The sequence below is a fragment of the Trichomycterus rosablanca genome, chromosome 24 (genome assembly GCF_030014385.1).
Source record: "Trichomycterus rosablanca isolate fTriRos1 chromosome 24, fTriRos1.hap1, whole genome shotgun sequence".
NCBI lineage: Eukaryota > Metazoa > Chordata > Actinopteri > Siluriformes > Trichomycteridae > Trichomycterus > Trichomycterus rosablanca.
This window is the reverse complement of record NC_086011.1, coordinates 1,882,259-1,899,177: the sequence shown is the minus strand read 5'-3', so window position 1 is coordinate 1,899,177 and position 16,919 is coordinate 1,882,259. Positions and strand designations below refer to the sequence as shown.

The 16,919-nt window shown below is 43.7% G+C and overlaps 2 protein-coding genes across 2 annotated transcripts in view; one reads left to right on the top strand and one right to left on the bottom strand.

Annotated features, from left to right (window-relative positions):
* The window catches only part of cenpp (centromere protein P), a 62,689-nt gene that overhangs the window by 35,603 nt on the left and 10,167 nt on the right, over window positions 1-16,919 (top strand). The gene's annotated exons all lie outside the window — the stretch shown is intronic.
* Window positions 5,812-16,117, bottom strand: ecm2 (extracellular matrix protein 2, female organ and adipocyte specific). The gene is made up of 10 exons (XM_062987157.1): window positions 15,785-16,117; window positions 12,663-12,900; window positions 11,011-11,199; window positions 10,280-10,930; window positions 9,350-9,465; window positions 8,445-8,580; window positions 7,402-7,559; window positions 7,179-7,318; window positions 6,742-7,068; window positions 5,812-6,393 (listed from the first exon to the last, which is right to left on the bottom strand). The coding sequence occupies exons 2-10, from the start codon at window positions 12,889-12,891 to the stop codon at window positions 6,225-6,227; spliced, it is 2,115 nt and encodes a 704-aa protein (XP_062843227.1). The 5' UTR covers window positions 12,892-12,900; window positions 15,785-16,117; the 3' UTR covers window positions 5,812-6,224.

Here is a 16,919-nt window from a genome sequence, read left to right as displayed (position 1 = left end):
CGGCAATCAGGTGAGGAGTACAAAGATAAGTGTGTCATGCCTACAGTCAAGCATGGTGGTGGGAATGCCATGGTCTGGGGCTGCATGAGTGCAGCAGGTGTTGGGGAGTTACATTTCATTGAGGGACACATGAACTCCAATATGTACTGTGAAATACTGAAGCAGAGCATGATCCCCTCCCTCCGGAAACTGGGTCGCAGGGCAGTGTTCCAGCATGATAATGACCCCAAACACACCTCTAAGACGACCACTGCTTTATTGAAGAGGCTGAGGGTAAAGGTGATGGACTGGCCAAGCATGTCTCCAGACCTAAACCCAATAGAACATCTTTGGGGCATCCTCAAGCGGAAGGTGGAGGAGCGCAAAGTCTCGAATATCCGCCAGCTCCGTGATGTCGTCATGGAGGAGTGGAAAAGCATTCCAGTGGCAACCTGTGAAGCTCTGGTAAACTCCATGCCCAGGAGAGTTAAGGCAGTTCTGGGAAATAATGGTGGCCACACAAAATATTGACACTTCAGGAACTTTCACTAAGGGGTGTACTCACTTTTGTTGCCGGTGGTTTAGACATTAATGGCTGTATATTGAGTTATTTTGAGGGAAGAATAAATTTACAATGTTATTTAAGCTGCACACAGACTACTTTTCATTGTGTCAAAGTGTCATTTTGTCAGTGTTGTCCCATGAAAAGATATACTTAAATATCTGCAGAAATGTGAGGGGTGTACTCACTTTTGTGATACACTGTATATATATATACACAGTACCAGTCAAAAGTTTGGACACACTTTCTCATTCCTGTGTTTTTTCTTGTTTTTTTTTTATTTTCTACATTGTAGATTAATAATGAAGACGTCCAAACTATGAAGGAACACATATGGAATTATGTAGTGAACAAAAAAGTGTTAAACAAACCAGAATATGTTTTATATTTTATATTCTTTAAAGTAGCATCTTTTGCTTTGATGACAGCTTTGCACACTTTTTGGCATTTTCTCAATCAGCTTCATGAGGTGCCACCTGGAATGGTTTTCAATTAATGTTTGTGCCTCGTCTAGAGTTAATTTCTGGAATTTCTTGCTTTTTTAAGGTGTTTGAGACCATCAGTTGTGCTGTGCAGAGGTAGAGTTGGTAAAATATAAAACATATTCTGGTTTGTTTAAAATTTTTTTGTTCACTACATAATTCCATATGTGTTCCTTCATAGTTTGGATGTCTTCAGTATTAATCTACAATGTAGAAAATTAAAATAATCAAGAAGAACCACTGAAGAGAAGGTGTGTCCAAACTTTTGACTGGTACTGTACATAACACATTCTTTATATATCTATATTTCATCTCTTCTGTTTCTGTTCTCTCTTTACTTAGTTCTGTATATTACCTACCAGAACATGAACACACATGATACTGACTGTTTTCCACACACTAAGCTTCACCAGCTCATGGGACTGTCCTTCTTTACTTCTTTGCACATTTTGCTTCAACTGGAACTCTTACATTGATCAGGCATAACATTATGACCACCTTCCTAATATTGTGTTGGTCCCGCTTTTGCTGCCAAAACAGCCCTGACTCGTCGAGGCATGGACTCCACTAGATGCCTAAAGGTGTGCTGTGCTGTGGTATCTGGCACCAAGATGTCAGCAGCAGATTCTTTAACTCCTGTAAGTTGTGAGGTGGGGCCTCCATGGATCGGACTTCATCCCACAGATGCTCGATCGGATTGAGAGCTGGGGAATTTGGAGTTCAAGTCAACACCTCAAACTGGTTGTTGCGCTTCTCAAACCATCGTCACCAGCATCATCCTGCTGAAAGAGGCCACAGCCATCAGGGAATAGCGTCTCCATGAGAGGGTGAACATGGTCTGCAACGATGCTTAGGTAGGTGATACGTTTCAAAGTTTCCCAGTGTTATTCACTTCACCTGTCAGTGGTCATAATGTTATGCCTGGTCGGTGTATATCCCTTACCTAAACTTGTAAATATAACAGTGACACTGTGTATTTGCACACATGAATTAACGCACAGAACATCTAAACCGTTAATACTCCCTCAGCACTATTGTAGTCTGACGGTGTTTCGTTATACTGTACAACCCTGTATTGGTAAAATGACACCGTTGAATTAAATTGAATTATATTGCATTTGATTTGGAGCTTGTAGTACTGGGGTTGGTGCAAAGCTGAATCTTAAACCTTGAACCTGACGGTCCTGGTGGTAAACGGTGCATCAAAAAGTACATTTTTAATAAAAATCAATAACCTTAAAGTAGCTGTTTTTTCTACTCGAATTATGGATTATAAATGTTAAAAAAAGAAAAAACAAAGCAGTCGAGGTTCAGAACAGCTAACAGATTTATTTATTTATTTATTTTAACTCCTAATGACAAATTGGATGCAGACTGAACGGCTTTCCTCTGATAGACGAGACAGTGTTCACCTCTGACTAAAAATTCCTTCCGACTATAAGTTACGTTCTGAGAATTTACAATTACAAGGGTGTCCAAACTTTGTGCTTAATGTTTAAGGTACTTGACTAGTAATCACAGCTGTGTGTTCAAGCCCCACCACAACCAAGTTTCCATTGTTGGGCCTTTAACTCTTTAATGCTTGGAATTAGAAATACTAGCACAGTCGAGGTGCAGCTGAAGAATCCAGGTTCCTTTAATGACTCCTAATTCTGCACATGGAGCTCATCAATAAATACAAAAACCAAGGGAAACGTGGGCGTGGATGCCCGCAAATGAACTACGCCAATAAACAAAGACGTACCACCAATCAAGAACCAGATCAGAGACCTGGCAGCAAATCCAGAGACTGTTTTGCAGCTTCGAGATCAAGAAGTGATGTTACACATAGACTCCCAACAGAAGAAAAAAAGAACTGATACTGAATATCAAGCTATGATTTTTTTAGAACATCAAACTTGTAATTTTTAGTGTAATAATGTTCCTAATTTATTAACAGATGTTGCCAGGTAATCAAAATTGTTCCAATAAATGATGTGACTGTTCTCGGTGTGTAAATAGAAACAGGAACGTTTATAAAATGCAGTTGATTGATGTTCTGTGGTTAATCAACATCTTCAACGTCTTTATTAGAAGCGGCTTCTGTTTAAGTGATGTTTGTGGTTGTAAAATAGTTAGAAAAGTTATCTCTCATGCCAAAGTTATTAAATTAAATAAAGTAGATTAATAATAAATTACCTGTGAGGAGAAATCTGTGAACGATGGCGTACCTGAGTGATCAGCGTGATCCCTGTCCGGCCCCGAAAGCGTCCAGCAGTAACGGAATCCTAATCGCTACCCGAGACGACCTCGGAGGAGAACTTGCTCCTGTACGAGCGTGCGAGTCTGAGGCGATGCTGCCGCTCTGAGGAGCTCTGAGTGAATAAAGATCCTTCAGTGATCACACAGTCAGGCAGTTCCTCACTACTGCTGAGTTCACATTATTACTGCTCAGATGTTCCTCCTCAACGCTTGAAACCCAGCCAGGAACCCGGCGCTGTTTCTCCTTCTGTATGAGGGTGATGGGGGTCCTCACGCTCCCGTACGCCACCAGTGGGGTTAAAACACAGCGATGCTTCACCGTAAGGATGTGAGGGACACGGACATCAGGTCCAGAACCGGTGTGGTTTAGGAGTTGGTGCCCGTGCTGTTACAACCGTCTCTGTTTTGTTGAAGGGCTTTCCACTAGATCTTTGATCATGACTGCATGGATTTGTTGCACTCAGCTGTAAGAACACTAGCCAGGTTGTCAGGTGATGAGAATTGACTCACAGTCAACGTTCCATTCATCCCAAAGATGTTGGATAGAGATTTTGCTCGGCTGTACCAGGCTGACGGGAGAGGCTACAAATTCTAACAGGTAAAGTCCTGTCCTGCAGCAAGCCTACAGGACTGGCGTTGGGCTACTGGTTTGGGTTCTTAGATCCAGTAAGGAGGATCCTAATGTCCCAATGAAACTTCAAACACCTGATTTAGCTTTATAAGGCTGAAAGTAATGATTAAGTTTAGGTTTTTTAGCCACACCCATTCCTAACATGTCTATAAAGTTAATTATATAACACAGTGTGTGTGTGTGTTGGGAATTTGTGCCCGTTTAGTTAAAAGCATTTGCTTGCAATCAGAGTTCCAGTGCATCCCAGTGTGGCAGGCCGTTGGTGTTCCTCAACATCGAACTTGTTAAACATGTGTTTATGAAGCCAGAGCAGGACAGGGCCTTCCTCAAACTGTTGCCTGAAAGTTGAAGTAGCATAGCTGTATCATGAATTGTATACGTGGTTCGATCGGGTGCAGTTTTTACTCCGGGCTTGGGATCAGCACTAAGAGCGCACTGACCAGTGCATCACCCAACGTCTAGGCTCTTTGGCCAATCACGTCTGTGTAGACGCCCCACCGGCTGATAGCACAGCTGAGATTTGAACCGTGGCCTGCAATTCCAGAGTATCTAATCGCTCATTTTCTTTTATTAACACGCCCTTTAAATGCTGTTATTATAACACGAAGGATTATTTTTTGTTCTCAGACGTTTAATCAAACCGGATTGTAATGATTGTTTTGGTAAATATCGGATCTCTGTAGAAACAGAACATTTAGCAGTTTCGCTCTGAGTTTGGGTGGATGTTAGATGGAATGAATGTAAGTATCCGTCGTGTCTAAATCATCGTTGTATAACCATTTTCCAGCGACCGCGTTACAGTCTGCTTACAGCAGTACTACACACTTCAGGCTGTGTGTTTATGGGGTTGCGTCCCAGCCAAATATCTGTAGGTTTGGCAGCAGCCTTGTGTATGATGGAAGATTTTAATGGATTTTCCCTCGGCTGCTTCCCTGGGTCGCGTTTCATTTTCCGAAATGATATTTTCTTTTCTTCTTATTATACTGTACTGAAAAAGAATAGATTACAAATCCACCCAGAAATGAGAAATGCATGGCTGAACGGTCGGTCACTTTTGTTCCTGTGTCTTAAGGGATCCTTAAATTTAAACAGAAATATATTAAACTGATGCAATATAGAAAACCAGTCTGCACCTCCAGAGCAGCTTTAATGCTTTCGTTCAAGTTTCGAGTCCTGAACGGTTTGTAGTGAAATGTTGAAGGTTTTTAATTCAGACAGGATGTAAAGACAAATAGTTGATAATAATTCATTAACTTCTACAAGCTCACAGCTTTTAAATCTAACCTACAGTTTAAAGAGAATTGTAGGTTTCGTTCAGTTTGCTAGACCGACCTCATTTCTCAGTGGTGCTACCGGCCTGGCCTGGCGCTCAGCAGACGAGCTTTGAGGAAGGGAACAGCGACTTCTGTTGTCTGGTTGAGCTGCTGATACGATTAGTGATGGAACGTGGAGCAATCCGTACGCTCTGCGGCTTTCTGTGAGGAATCCACCGCCGGTCAATGTGCAGAAGCGAATCTCGGTAAATTACTAAGTGGCTTTTTCTTCTTGCACTGCAGCCCCTAAAGCTCTGTTGACTGTGGACAGTAACAATGAAAATCTTGGATTTGAGTCCCATACTAAAAGCTGGACACGTTTTCAGCAAAAGGTGAAAGTTTGGGTTCTCTTGCCAAGAGACCACTGTTTTATGTACTATTTAGGACTAAGGTGTGGTCACCTAGGCTTATATAAGTGTCTTTATATGGGCACAGAGAAGCCACCAACTATAATCAATCACCAACAAGCCTACACAGAATGCAGAAAAATCTGTGAAATGCCCTAATTCCTGTGCTGTAAAACGACTGATTTACTAATGTGGCTGGACACAACAGGGTCCCACGGAAAAAAGAAAACAGTCAAAGCAGTTCAGTCAGACTCAGTTTTTTTATTATATACATTTTTTATTATTTTAAAGGAAAAACTGAAGTGAACAGAATCAAACCTCCACACACACACACACACTCAGATACACTCAGATATTCAGATCTGCTCTTTTCCAGACTGAACGAGTGGAAAAACAAATATTTGCGTTCAGGACTCCTATAATCTACGTAAGTGCCCACAAGCACATAAATCTGCTGACATGATCCATAAAGCAGTGGAGATCCATGCCTCATTTCTCATCTCTAATACATAATGTCCATTTTTCTTAAGACCACAAAATAAAACTCCCTGATCCGGACGGAGAGAGCTAAAAGATTTGACCCTTTCTAACCTAGAAACGGGTTCCACCAGTATTTATACTTGTGTGTATATATATATACGACATACTTTATAAAGTTTCAGTACGATATCATTTGAATCTCTGAGGCTTCAGAACTACACTGGAGTAAGATCTGACGCAGGAGAAAGCGGTCGGAGCGATTTTCCGCGGGTCGAGCAGATTGTTCTCCAGGCGCAGAGCTACGATGTGGGAATCCTCGTCGTTCGCCGGGTCACAGAGGCTGTCCTCTCCGATGTGCCTGTGGGTACAAGGTTTAGAATGTCAGAAATATTCCGTATCCTGCATTTCAAACTCACAACTTCAGATCACAGATGAATATAGGGCTAACGGGTAGATTTTGATGGATGGATAGACTGGATGATGGATAGACAGATCAGATTTATTGACTGATGGATGGGTGGATAGATGAATTGGATGGATGGATTGGATGATGGATAGATAGGATGATGGATGGATTGGATGATGGATGGATTAGATGATCCCCGTTTACCCTCCACTGACACTCCAGACTTCCCTGTGATTGGTCAGTCCCTCCAGACCTCTACATGCTCTCCGTGACCGCCGGATGAAGCGTAATGTTTCCTACCTTATATTGTTGTTGTTCAGTCTGAGGAAATGCAGCGACGTCATCTCATTAACCCCGACGGGGATGCTGGTGAGCTGGTTATGATCCAAACACAGCTCCGTCATGGTGTCAAAGGTGCCGAAGAAGGACTCTGGTTCCACCCCGTCCCCGTCCAGCTTGTTGAAGGAGAGGTAGAGATACTCCAGTCCGGGCGCCATGTGAGCGAACACGAACCCCGGGACGCGCTCGATCTGATTGCCCACCAGCACCAGGTGGACCAGCGACCTGGGCAGGAACGACGGCACCAGATGCAGGTTGTTGTGTGACAGATCTATCGACTCCAGTTTGCTTTTGGGATGTCGTGCACGAGGAAGAAAAACACGGCAGGAGTTTACATTTTAAAGAAAAGAAACACGTCTGGACGTTTTAGTTGTGATACAGAAAACTGAAGCGCTTACCCGTGATTGATCCACGCCAAGGGTGCCATCCGTAATTCATCTATTTTATTATGTCGCAGCACGATAACGTTCAGGTTTCTGCTTTGGTTGAAAGCTCCCTCGGGTATTTCATCAATTAAATTACTCTCGAGGTGCAGCTCCTGAAAATCACACGTTTGGCTAATTATGCAGGACAAAAGTATTGGGACACGTGTGTTTCAACCATGTGTTCTGTTATACGAACCTGCAGAGATGCTGGTAGGCCCAGCGGGATGGTGCGGAAGTGATTCCTGCCCATACGTAGGTACGTGAGCTGCGTCAGTGGTGCAAACGCTCTGGGATGAACGTTTCCTTCACTCAGTAAATTCCCCTCCAGCTCCAAAATGACCAGATTGCTCAGACCTGCCAAAAAACACACAGCACCCCTGACTTCAAACCCCATCCTGATCACAACCAGACCTCAGATTCTATTGTTATACAAGACCAAACTGTAACAGTGGGAGAAATGAACTGGAATATGCCATCCTGACCAAATAGGCAGTTGTAGCCTAGTGGTTAAGGTACTGGACTGGTAATCAGAAGGTCGCTGGTTCAAGCCTCAACACTGCCAGGTTGCTGCTGTTGGGCCCTTGACCAAGGCCCAATTATCCAAAGCGACATACGGTACTGTGAAAGTATCCAGTCTAAGCAATTGAGGGCCTTGCTTAAGGGCCCAACAATGGCAACCTGGCAGTGTTGAGGCTTGAACCAGCAACCTTCTGATTACTAGTCCTTAACCACTAGGCTACAACTGCCCAGTTTGTGTGTTTCAGCCACAACAATACTTAGAGGTATAATAAATCTCTGAGATATATAGGAAATTATTTGCTTCCTTTATATGCTTTGCAGGAACAGTTTAGGGAAGGCCCATTTAATGTGCTGGCATGACTGTGTTAGTGTGCACAAAGCAAGCTCTATAAAGCTCTGACCTCAGCCCCACAGCAGCTCTAGAATGAGCCAGAACCTTAGCTGAGGCTTTCTTGACCAACATCAGTGCCCGACCACACTAATACTGGCATCGTTTGACTGAATGGGCACAAATTCCCACAGACATACAACCATTCAAAGTTGTGAGAAGCTTCTCAGAAGAGCGGCTGTTGTTCTAGCTGAAAAGCTCACATAATAGAGATACGATGTCCAGCAAGCTCACGGTCGGGTGTCCGAATACTTTTGGTCATATGTGCATTGCAGTGCTGAGTTCCAAACTCGCTTCAGCTCAGGTAGAGCTTGATAATATGCTGATCTTACCTTCGAAGCTGCCGTCTTCGATCTCCTGCAGGTTGTTCTCGTTGATCTTCAGTTCCTGTAGTGAAGGTGGGAGTCCTGGTGGAACGTGTTCAAGTAAATTTCCATCCATGTATAACCGGGTCAGGAATTTCAGTTTCTGTGGGGAGAAATCAACGTGTGCACATCAACAGAACAATCAGACCAAGTAGCGCTGATGGAAACGTTTCTGTTTGTGATTGTATAATACGTCATGCACGTGGATGAGCCAAAAATATGCACAGCAAAGTAAGTAGTTCATTTGTCGTGTACATTAAAATGTGTGTTGGGAGGCTCAGGAACTCTACAGATATGCAAACATAAGAGAAAAGGAGAGAATAGAGAGGATAAAATGGGGGACCGTGTAATAAAAAGTAGAAAAAAATAATAATAATAATATAATAATAATAAAAAGTAGAATAAACAAGCCTGAGCAAGACCTGAGTGACTTTGATAAGAACCAAACCATTGGTGTTCCCTTACACACGCACCATTCCCAAAAATCTGAGAGTCCACAGAGTTGCGTGTCCTGATTACTGGGCTAAAACCCAGCGATTTCTCTGAAGCAGAAAACAGCCGTGTTCTGATTTCACTGACTGATTTCATTAATCACAAGGACAGCCGTCACCTGAACAGTCCAGTGAGTAAAAAACTGTACAGATTTGTTCCTGATTGGATCATCAGTGTGGATGTGAATCATGTGTGATGGATAACGTGTAGAAAATCCACAATAAACATGTAAAAGAATTAAGAAAAGTGTTTTCCAGTAATTAGTCACAGAAACAAAACAATAGTTGCCTCAATCAACCCACCCGTTTAGAAATGACTTATTTTCCTTCTAAGTCTCTTTTGAGGAATAATATTTATACTTCGCGTTAGAAGATACTTACTTTAAAAGCTTGTGGATCGATCCCAGACGACGCGATCCTGTTTTTCCCGAAATCTATCCATTCCAAATTGGGGACTCCGTTAAAAGCTTCAGCTGGAATTAATGTGATGACGTTACCTGTGGATTCAGAACACGGAGGCTTAAATGACCAAAAGTCTGAGACCGCCAGTGAAAATTGCTTGAGATTAAATAATTATAATGAATAAATAAAATATACTGATGCATGACCAACCGGTTTGCATAAAATCTCTTAGGTCTTATTATTTTCCTTTAAAGTTTCAATACAAACTTTAAAGCTTTACAACAACTATTTGAAGACCAAAGAAGATCTAAGATCGCTGAGCTTCATGGACTTTCCTCTAGAGTCACCTGACCTAAACCTTGTCCAGCGTGTATGGTAGCATCCTACCAAGCGTTCAGGAACATTCAGTATTGTGGAATCATGCAGCTAGAGTGCTGCTGTCATCGTAGCAAAAAGGGGAATACAGTTATATCCTGGTCAGGGTCACGGTGGGTCAGATCTGCTAGGCGAAAGGCAGGAAACACCCCAGACAGGTCGCCACTGTTTTAGTATCTCCAATTAACTTGTGGGAGGAAACCAGAGCACCCAGAGGAAACCCATATAGGAAGAACATGCAAACTCCACACAGAAAGGATCAAACCTCGGCCCTTCTTGGTGCAAGGTGGCAGCGCTACCCACTGTGCCACAGTGCCGCCTGCACCCTGTAATTGATGTTCACTTTGTAAAACACTTCTTTTCTACAGTTAGTTTTACTGATGTGTTGGCACTGATGTGTTAGTACTGATGTGTTAGTACTGATGTGTTAGTACTGATGTGTTGGCACTGATGTGTTAGTACTGATGTGTTAGTACTGATGTGTTAGTACTGATGTGTTAGTACCAATGTGTTGGCACTGTTTTGGCATCTTACCCTGCAGACTGAGACTCTTGAGTTCAGGGATGGACAGGGGTGGAATGCTGGTGAGTTTGGCGTTTTCACAGGAAATACTGACGTCAGAAATGGTGCAGCCCGGAGGAAGTGAGTAACTAATCCTGACCGACTCCTCCTCGTCCGCCCCCTCTGCGGTGTGACCGGGCTCGGACGGGTCAGTCGGCGACGGGTGGGGCAGCTGTGGTGGCATTTCGAAAACATCCCCTCTCAACCACACGGTCTCCTCTCCCACCTCCTCTTCCTCTCCATCGTCCTGTCCTCTCAGCTCCGAAGCTTCGAGCGCCCTCAGCATCTCCCTCTGCTCCGTCTCCATCCTCCTGATCCTGTCCTCCTCGGCCCGGCCCTGCTCCTCCACTCTCTTCCTCTCCTTCTCCTCCTCCTGCTGCTGCCTCCTCCTCAGTTCCTCCTCACGTTCTCGTTCCTGCGTCTCCAGCTGTTTCCTGCGCTTCTCCGCCTCTTTTTGCTTCTTCCTCCTCTTGCGCTCGGCGTCTTTTCGGAGGAGCTGTTCCTCCTCCTCCCGGTATCTCTGTCGCCTCAGGGTCTCCTCGTGGGAGGGCGAGGTTGCCGGGTTGGGGATGCTCGGGTCGTCAGGGACGGGAGAATCTCCCGAGCTTTCAGGGACGTCGTGAGCTGGTGGAAAAGGAGTCGACCATGATCGAACGATAACGAAGGATCGAAACTAGACTCATTACATTTATTCTGCTACTCACTTGGGTCGATGCAAATTGGGCAGCACTCGCCGATAGGTTTGAATTTGAGTTGGCATTGCAGAACAGGGCACAGCATCTCATCACACACCACGTTCCCGCCGGTGCACAGGCAGGTGACGCAGGGTTTCGGAGACCAGACGGTTTTATCGAACATGGTGATGCCCTGGAATACACACTGTCCTGTGTTCCCTGGACAAAAAGAAGGATTGCAGCGGATCTGGTTTCACCATGAAACACTGGGTACAAGGCGCCCGTTTATTATGGAACGTTTGGAGCAAATCTAACAGGACTGCCACTTAAAAACAATTCATGTGAAAGCTAAAGAGTTCACTTTAATTACTTATTAATTTATTATAGTTAATGATGAGGCGTCTGTATCTTATATCGAAGTCACTGTACACGTACAAGCCAATATTTTTTATGATTGGGCAGGTTCCTGCACGCGGACGTTTTGCTGTTTTTAGTTTTTGGAAAATATTTCATGTCAGACTATAAGATGAGGCTGCAGGGCATTTAGAGACAATCATGATGCATTAAAACAACATACTGATGCATGATGGGTTCTTAGCCTGAGGGAAGCGGTTTAGCAACGTATCGAGAATCTGCTGTTCGTACCAAGGTGTGTTAATCTAACTATAGTCTTTTATTTTGATCACAGGACGCTTGTTGGCTTTATATTTTTGATTCGGTTGGAGCGCTGTTTAAAAATCCCAACAACACTGCTGCACCTGATACACTCATACCAGAACAACACAGTAGTGTGTTATTACCACGTAAGAGCTGAGGATGTGATGATGAATAAAGTACAGAGGGTGACACTGTGAGATCTGTGCAGAGCAACAGACAGGCTACTGTAAGTTCAGTCAGTAATTATATACCCACAAAGTTTATCTTTATGGTTTGATACACAGCAGATACGTGCAGCTAATCTGAAGATATTTTTCTTAAGGTTTGTTTGTTCTATAAGGATTAAATGTTTGATATTCAAAAATCACAGATTTCACAGAAGCTACAGCACACAGCACAGCTACCTTAATAGTTAAATGTAAACCTAGAACATCCAACGACGGTGCGAGGCTTCATGTTCCGTCTCAAAGACGAAAATTCTCGTCGTCGTCCCCTCTGCGTCCACAGAATTGGTTGTTAGTTTTCCGAACTCAGTTACTCAAGTTGTGTTTTTAGCTGCTTTACACTTCAACATATTGGACGTTTTGACTAAGCGATTGCTAACTGAATTGCCGTAGGATTGCTAGGACGCCTCATAGTGCAGATTAACCAGTAAACGTGAGGCACTTGAACGCTACATGGATAAACGTTAAATCACTAAACACAAAAGTTAGAATTTCCCGGCTGTAAATTAGGTAGGGCCTCAATCATGATGCATTTAGTTTTGGACTAAATTAATGGCAATGTGAACAGACTGACGTCTCATTGCTGTAAATCTGATGCGGATCTCATTGCCATTAAACATTAAACTTGCCCAGATTGGGAAGAAATAATATCAGTTCTTAAGATCTTGAGATTTCCACTGTTCAAAAATAAATAAATAAATAATTTGCATGAATAAAAGTCTGACTTTTGTGTTTCCTGCAGTGTGAAACTAGTTCAGGATTTAGATTAAACATCTCTTTAGCTCTGAAGTTTTTACTAACCTGGAATAACATTGTAGTCAGGTTTTGGCTCCTGCACACTCTTATAAGACTCGATGTGAAGCGGCGCTCCGTTATATCCGCCGTTCGCTGGCACGTTGCCTTGATGTGCCGTCTTCTTCCCCCTCCTCCGTCCCCCTCGGGCCGCCGGACCATTCGCCTTCGGATCCTTGGCGAGACCGACGCTCAGGCAGCAGAAAAACAACACGGCGAGTAAAAGCCAAAGTCTCATGGCGGAAGTCTGAGGAATGAAGGAAGAGTCTCAGGCCTCATTGTCCTTAATATACGCCTTTTAGTACACACACACACACACACACACACACGCACACATTCCCGTAATGACAAGTCTGAGAATAAATGGCAAGTTCCAGCATTATCAGGGGGTTCCTATAGTATTCAGACGCAGACTCCTGGACTCTCAGACACTATATTCTCGGAGAGTATAGGGACTCCACTGGGTGAAGAGCACATCCAGACTAAAGGTGTTATTTCCATATAGGACAGGCGCCAATTATCAGTTTTTAAATGTAATGTTCAGGATAACAACCATAACACTGAATTGTGGCTCCAATAATTCATAAGTACACACACTGCACACGTCCTAGTACTGTTCCTCTATCCCTATTATTATTTAAATGTAATATTTCATTTCTCCGTCTCAGTTCTGATCTGTGATGCAAAGCGAAGAATACAACCAAACTTTCCATTTATTAATGCACTAACAGATAAACTTCACTAGATTTTGGAACATAACTACTCAGATTCTCTTCCATTCTGCTGTAAGGTCATTGGTGAGATCGGTCACCGGTTTTGGGAGCTGAGGTGCAGTTTATCCCAAGGTGTTTACCATTTACATTTGCAGCATTTAGCAGATGCTTTTATCCAAAGTGACTTACAATTATGACTGAACTCAATTTGAGCAATTGAGGGTTAGGGGCCTTGCTCAGGGGCCCAACGGTGGGAACTTGGCAATGGTGGGGCTTGAACCGGCAACCTTATGATTTATCAGTCCAGTACTTTAACCACTGAGCTACCACCGCCCATTTCTTTACAGTGCTTGCGTTATGCATTAATTCCTTTTCTTTCCAGTCATTGTTATTGGAAGTAGTTGCTGGTGGGGCTAAAACCACTAAAGGTGCCCCATGATTATGATTATTCCTTCCTAATCAAGTTTTCTTAATGACATATTGGTTGCTCATGTGCAGCACCGTTATGGCATCCAGCAAACTCACATTTGTGTACCAGGCCAAGAATTTCCTTTGCTTCAGAGTCCAGTGATGTGCTTCACATTCCTCCAGCAAAGCTCGGCGTTGCACATTGTAATCTTAGGTTTGTGTGCATCCTTTTGGCCATAATAAGCCAGAAAAAGCCAATCCAAGAAGCTCCAGACGTGCACTTCTGTTTTTAGTTTTAGTTTTCTATGTTGATATTGTGGCCAAAGGTAGTTTGGAACTTAGTGGTGACTGTTGCAACTGTGCAAGCTACAAGCGTATGTGTGGCTGAACTGAGTTGAACTGAGCTGTTGTTCCGCGGGATCTTCGGTTCAACCCATTTTATTGCCACTTTTTGTTTATGGAGATCACACATCCTAACGGTTGATCTCATCACATTGGCTGAATGCAGTAGTTAGAAGGTGGGTTGGCCCACTTTTGGCACAAAGCATATGACACTATGTACATGTGCCAGGTGTAAAAACTCTTTTGTACCAATTTCTATTACTGTTCTTAATTCCAACAAGTGAGCAGAGTAGTGGAGGTATTTCAATGTATTTTAATGTGTGTTGTTTGATGTTCGATGTTTGCATTGTATAGTATGTTGTTGTATGTTTGTATATACGATATGTAGCAAATCAAATACCGTTCCATGTACGCCTGACGTCAACAGGAGCGGAGACGAGTAAGCTGCTGGACTAGCTACATAAACTAAGTATTGATGCAAAGCAGGAGGAAAACGTCCCTCAAACAGTCCACAGTTTATCACAACCATAGAACTACACTGGTACCCTGAAACTCGGCGTCAGTCGGTTCTGGGAGTGGCGTCAGGTTTTAAAGATGTTGAGTCTCAAGGTATTTTTTCCCATAAGGATGTTTGGGAAACCTGTTAATGCGTCCATGGTCCCGTGGAGCTGCAGATATTTTTGGCTCCTGTAAATAATGAGGTTATTTGACACTTATAGACTGAAAATAACACAAACATAATGTAAAAACACTGAAATACAATTAAAAACGGTTTAAAATCAGTATCCAGCACAGCGCGTCAAAAGGAAACCGCGGCACAGCCGGCACCAAAACGGTTTTGCCGCTTCTCATGTGAATGCGCCCTAAAGCTCACCCCTTTGTTTACATCAGATGTTTGTCAACTTTAAGGGAAACGTCGCTTTTAAGGGTACAAATTTCACAGCGAAGGGTGTCGAGTTTCAAACATTTTAATTTTAGAGGACGTCAGGTTACAAGGTACGACTGTACAAATGAGTTCATACTTCAGTCATTTACATTTTCAGCATTTAGCAGAAAGCGACTTACAGTACTTTGACAGTATACAGTCTAAGCAATTTAAGGGTTTAGGGCCTTGCATAAGGGCCCAACAGTGCCACCCTGGCAGTGGTGGGGCTTGAACCAGCGACCTTTTGATTACTAGTCCAGTACCTTAATCACTAGGCTACAACTGCCAGAGCTCGAGCCGTGGACGAAGCATCATGTGGTTAGAGTTCAGTCAGATGTGATTCTGTGGTGAGAAGGAGAAGAAACAGAAGCGCAGGGAGGGAAAAAATGTGATCCGAGGGGAACCAAGAATTCGATTAGCAAGCTTTTAGGATGACCAGGTTCAGACGGAAAGAAAAGAAAGCAGGAGAAAAGGTCCAGCCGTGTTACGTAACAGTGTTTATAACAAGAACGCAGTGAAAAGTCCTGGAGCTGAACTTCTCCTGAAAGAAAATATTTCCCTCCAGCTCGTCTGTAAATTCTGTAACGTGTCAAAACATCAGAAGCACAAATTGCTCATAAAAGACGCAGAAAAGTGAGAAGCGAGATGTGGAGGTCTGCTCGAGGAGAAAGAGACTCGTCACCTCCTGCTGTTTTATCAGGCTAAGAGCTAAAGCGGAGCAGAAACGAGCATCTGTACGTTACCAGAAGACGCAGGCGCTTCTGCGAGGCCAGATATTTTCCGCCCTCTCCCCGGTCTCTGCCAGCAGCGCCAGCACCGCGTGCGACCCGACAGACGTCTGAAACGGACGAGGCGCGCTCACAGCCGAGCCGGGGCTTGCTCGAGCGACGTCTTGGCTCCGGTGTCTGACTGTCGGAGCGGCAGCGGGGTCAGGTACGAGATACTGCCTCTTTTGGAGGAGCGAGCTTGGTGATTTGCTCTGCTGTAATTACTAGTCTGTGGAGGACAAAGAGATGCCACATGGTCTTTCATTAGCGCACATTAGGACATCCTTTTGGTGTAAAAAAATAGGATGTAATGGAGGACTCTCATATGGACGCTTCTGTGCTTGGTGGACTTTGTGTACACTGGAAAAGTTTCTGACCCAGCCGTGCCCCGGCTCTGATTACAGGGGTGGGTGCAGGAATGAGCGAGTGTCCGATTTCGTGGAGGAGGGGGAGGTTACGTCTGCTTTATAAGCTCTGATCATCACATCTGCTTTATATTTACTTATAATAGCCAGCATGTTGTGAACACAATGGGGTCTGTCTAAAAAAAAAAACGTGATCTCTCTACATAGATGCATTTTATATCATCCTACACTTCAGAGAAGAGGACATGTCTAAATTTTTAAAACTCCTAGATTCCTTAAAATGCTCCTACTGAGGCGCCTTAATTCTAAGTTATAATCTGACTGAATAACGAGGGAGCGTCCGGCATTCCATCTGTACTGGCAAACCCATATGGGTCTGTTCAACAGTCCAGTTCTTTACTTTGACAATGTTTGGCATTACACATGTTGCAAATGTTACATTTACATTTTTTTAGCATTTAGCACACGCTTTTATCCAAAGCGACTTACAGTGTACAGTTTAAGCAATTGAGGGTTAAGGGCCCAACAGTGGCAACCTTGCAGTAGTGGGGTTTGAACCGGCAACCTTTTGCTTACTAGTCTAGTGCCTTAACCACTAGGCTACAACTATAGGCACCCTGGGCAACCAAGGTCCTTCCCACCCTGCAGGCCAATTTTGTCCGCTACAGGCACTAGCCAGTTATGCCTGCTAGATGGCGCCCAGTCGACCGGTAGCAGAGCCGAGATTCGAACCCGGGAGCTCAGAA